We start from the raw sequence: 4,135 nt of genomic DNA on the forward strand, positions 1-4,135 counted from the left end.
TATTTCACCATTTAATAGCCTATATCTTTATAATTTTAAAGGATTAAATCAAAATTTTGTATTTTTTAATTCATCGATTCCATTTTATTTCTCTTAAAGTTTCCTTTTGTATTTTATATGTTAATTTAAAATTATAAAATCTTTAAAAAATTAAAATTTAAAATAAAAACTAAAAATAAAAACTTAAATATTTAATATTTAATATTTAATATTTTAGTCTATATTTCAATTAAAAGTTTAATATTCAAAATAAAAAATTTAAAAATGATAATCTCAGCACAAAAATTTAAAAGAAAAATAGAAAAATAGAAAAAATATAAAAAAATAAAAAATTAAAATTAAACAATAGTAGCGTTTTTTTAGGTAAAATGCCATAAAATTTGTTACCCAAATTTCCCATTTCTTCCTTTTTTTGTTACCCACTCATTACTCTCTCTTCTTCTCATCTTCGTCATGCCCTAAATCCCCCAAATAACTCTCAAAATTTACCCCCAAATTTCCAATTTCCAGCAACACAAGTCAATACACCTACACCAATCACACTTCTTTTTCCTTTTCATTTCTTCAAAGGTAGTAGTAGAAAAGGGAGTTCTAGGAAATCTGGTCGAGATTCGGCTGAGAAGAAAGAGTCAATGCTCATGCTAGGGTTTTGTTGATTGTTTGATTTTTATTGTTTTGTTTATATGCTTTTACAAATTTTAATCTGAAGAAATCTTAGCTCCGCTTTTACAACAATGGAGCGCAAGGCTATTGAACTAGATCAGGGATGGGATTATACGAAGATTTTGATTTTATAAGAGTATAATAATTGCGCTCAAGTCGTCAAATTCATATTTTGCGGTGGGTATTGTATAGATTATTATTTAAGGATTGGCTCGATTCCGATTTCATCACCATTTTTATATCTCAAATGATCTCTCTGTAACCGCTTGCTGTTAAATTTTATAGAAGACACTTCCGCGATTACTTTCCCTTCATATTTGGTATCTTTCTCGATCCATACCATTTTCCTATGCTTTTATTTTGTTTAGTCAGTTATTTGAATTTTATTTCTTTTCTCTTTTTCTAGAAGGTTTAATATATTGATAGTTGGAAACTAAAAACAAAATGGGAAGGATATTCATGATCACTCTTGAAGGACGCGTTTATAGCTGCAAGCACTGCTTTACCCATCTGGCTCTCATTGACGACATTATTTCTAAGGTTTCCAGCAAAATCCTTTGATCTCTCTTTTCTTCTTCCACGAATTGCTTTATGCATTGTTATTATGCTATTTACTTCATTCTGGGGTTCCCCAAGCTTTTATTGGGCTATGGAACGTAGTAAATAATATTAAGGAATAATGATTTAACTGAAATAGATTGATTATTCTTCAGTTCTGGTTATACTGTCTCTCTTTGATAATACGAATCCCCAGCAATTTTTGCGCACAACCTTCTATGTGATTTCCTTATTTTATTTTGCAATTAAGGGATTAATATATGCTTACAACTTTGATGGATGAACGAGTCATTGTCTACGGAGAGTGACTGACCTTAGCTTCCTCTTTTTTGTTTTTCTACGGAGGCTTTTAATTGGTGCTAGAAAATATTAAGTCATAGCTTCCTGTTTCTTTTGATTATGTATCAGCTCTTTAATAGACAATGGTTGGTTCAATTGGAGGTTATTTTTTTGTCTAAGCCTAAGATAGTGTTTGATATTTGTGAAGTTGGAATTTAAGAGTTGAGACATAAGGAAGAGTAAAATAAGTAGGTTGTATGTCAGCCTATCATGTTTAGTTTTACATCAGTATCATATATTGAAAAACCACCTACCCCTCTTTTTTTCGGGACTATTATCATCAATGTTATTGTAGATGCAGTGACTGGTTCCAATGTTCATAGAGGGCTTCTTGCATAGTCTAGGAGCAAAGCCACTTGTGTTACCAAGCGCATTTTCTGTCTAATCTTTCTCTTCATCATGGCCATGCTTCTCATTTTTGTCTAAATTACATCTTGTGTTGTTCAGCATCATAGAGTCATACTAACCCCATCCTTAACCTATGTTTCAGTCTTTCCACTGCGGGCATGGAAAGGTTTGTCTCTTTGATAAGGTGTAAGTATTTCATTGCTATGCACTCTTTTTTTTTTCTCCATGGAGTGTTCTCTAAAAATAGTCTTATATATTTTAAAACCATGCTCATGATTTCACTTTCTATGCATTTCAATGTGTTGATTTTGGTATGGATATATGATATGTCCTTTTTTTTTCCTTCTCTCCTTTTTATTTATCTAATAAAAAAATGATGATGCTGATGATGCTGATGATGCTTGATTGCCATTTAATCACATGTTCTAGTTGTACATATCTCTGCTTCTCCTGCGCTTGTTGAACTTTTTTGGCCTTGAAATTGGAACAATATTCTGTCTCTGAACATTCTTTACAAATTAGTGTCAGAATAACCTCGCAGAGCTGCAAAAGTTGGTACATATTCAAGCAGGTCTGAATATTTTGTTTTCTCTATTCTGCAAACCAATTGATCTTCTTTCTCATGTCCCTAAAACTAAACCTAAAGTACTTCCTTGTTGCAGCATGTTACTGCTAAAGGTACAACCTTGGTTCAACAGGCAGAAGATGCTGTGAGTAACTATGTTAATTTTGTTGTTGTCCTTCTATGATAGCAAGTATGATTGCTGGATGGTGGATACGTTTATTGGTTTTTTTTTTCTTTGCTAAACTAAGTCATGAAGGTTCTTCTTGGATAGCAATTTATTGAGGGGGTGGAATATTTTTCTTAAACTAACAGAATGGGTGCAAAGTAGTATTTAAGCATTTCAAGCTGGCAAGGTGTTTATTTATCATCATTATTGTTGTGTTTGTGCAGTTCTCCTAACTGTTAAGTTTGAAATGCCTTTGATGCACCAACTACTTTAGACTATGATTTTCCCAACCCTTGATAGAATAGATGATAATCTGTATAATTTAATTGTTTCTAATATTAACCTTTTGGTTCTAAGTGCTGATATTCACTCATTTACATAGGCTTCAAATGCTCCGGGTGTGCAAGAACAGGTAAACATCCTAACTTTTACAGCTATGGATTTTCTTGAAATCACTATGGATGTTGATTATCTTCTACTCATCAGGTCCTTATAAGGAAAATAATCAAGCTGCACGACAAGTATATGGCATATGTGGCCGACTGTTTTCAAAACCATACTCTCTTCCACAAGGTTTGTGTTCTAATATCTAAATTTTTAATAAGGATCGTGTTCAATGATTTCATCTAAAACATCCTGGTGATTTGACAATGACTGTTCTAATATCTAAACTCAGCTGCACATCCTGGGATTGATTTGACAGTGACTGTTCTTACAACAAGATTCTGGCCAAGTTATAAATCATTTGCGTCTCCTCTTTATTTACTTTCTTCATCTTATGATGGGAAAGTAATGTTGTGAGATCTAAGAACAGCGGTATCGTTTTGTATTTTTGCATTCTCATAATTTAACTGTATATTGTTTTTCTGGATATCGTTTTGATGATTACTTTTGTGTTGCAATAGCTTTTTTATGTTTTGACCAGTGGCAAATGGAACAGGAAAAACCAACTACACTAGATTGCGGTCCAAGAACAATTTGCAGGAGGCACATGATGACTAGCTCCTACCTCTACGAATGCTTGTGGGAGGCATTACAGCAGCGAATAAGGATGATAACATACAGTTGACACCGTATGTGCTATGAATCCGAATTCAGGTTGACTTTTAGATATTTTATGTGCAAAAAAGTATTAGAGTGTCTTATGTTTGTTGTTAGTTAAGCAGATTATAGATAGAATCTGCAGTAGGATCAAATAATTAGTTGATCAAAAGCTACACCCTATTTTGTAATCGTCTACTTGCATTTTTGCATATACTTAATAATAATCTCGTGTCAACTAATTATTCTAATTTTTATTTAATTGTTTTGTTTCAACATTTTATTTTTATTTGAGTTGAAAGAAGAAAACACAAATTGCAATTTTGACTTAGTTAATCAATTTAAATAATCAATGTTGATATTTCACAAGGAATTAAGTCTTTATTTCATTTAAGGAACTTCATTATAATATCTTATTTTATTAATATCTTTATATTTAATCTAATTTTTATTAT

At 31.7% G+C, this 4,135-nt stretch overlaps 1 protein-coding gene across 4 annotated transcripts; it reads left to right on the forward strand.

Annotated features, from left to right (window-relative positions):
• Window positions 1-371: 371 nt before the first annotated feature.
• LOC108486904 (uncharacterized) lies at window positions 372-3,931 on the forward strand. 4 transcript variants are annotated; one of them, XR_001871565.2, is made up of 10 exons: window positions 372-840; window positions 949-983; window positions 1,070-1,203; window positions 2,051-2,094; window positions 2,431-2,479; window positions 2,571-2,618; window positions 3,022-3,051; window positions 3,126-3,212; window positions 3,316-3,455; window positions 3,580-3,931. XR_001871565.2 is itself a non-coding variant. In XM_017791067.2 (8 exons), exons 2-8 carry the CDS (start codon window positions 1,108-1,110, stop codon window positions 3,337-3,339), a joined length of 378 nt encoding a protein of 125 aa, XP_017646556.1. In that variant the 5' UTR covers window positions 372-983; window positions 1,070-1,107; the 3' UTR covers window positions 3,340-3,456. The 4 variants fall into 4 exon arrangements, 1 of the variants encoding a protein (XP_017646556.1); XR_001871563.2 differs by having other exon boundaries at window positions 372-983; XR_001871564.2 differs by having other exon boundaries at window positions 372-983; window positions 1,073-1,203.
• Window positions 3,932-4,135: the final 204 nt, after the last annotated feature.

Source organism: Gossypium arboreum, chromosome 10, assembly GCF_025698485.1.
Source record: "Gossypium arboreum isolate Shixiya-1 chromosome 10, ASM2569848v2, whole genome shotgun sequence".
Lineage (NCBI taxonomy): Eukaryota > Viridiplantae > Streptophyta > Magnoliopsida > Malvales > Malvaceae > Gossypium > Gossypium arboreum.

What these genes read in the sequence shown, in the direction of transcription:
- LOC108486904 (XM_017791067.2), top strand. Translation starts at nt 1,108, where the DNA reads ATGGGAAGGATATTCATGATCACTCTTGAAGGACGCGTTTATAGCTGC. An exon ending in TTGACGACATTATTTCTAAG is followed by an intron (nt 1,204 to 2,050) that starts GTTTCCAGCAAA and finishes CCTATGTTTCAG; the next exon opens with TCTTTCCACTGCGGGCATGG. An exon ending in ACCATACTCTCTTCCACAAG is followed by an intron (nt 3,213 to 3,315) that starts GTTTGTGTTCTA and finishes ATCTAAACTCAG; the next exon opens with CTGCACATCCTGGGATTGAT.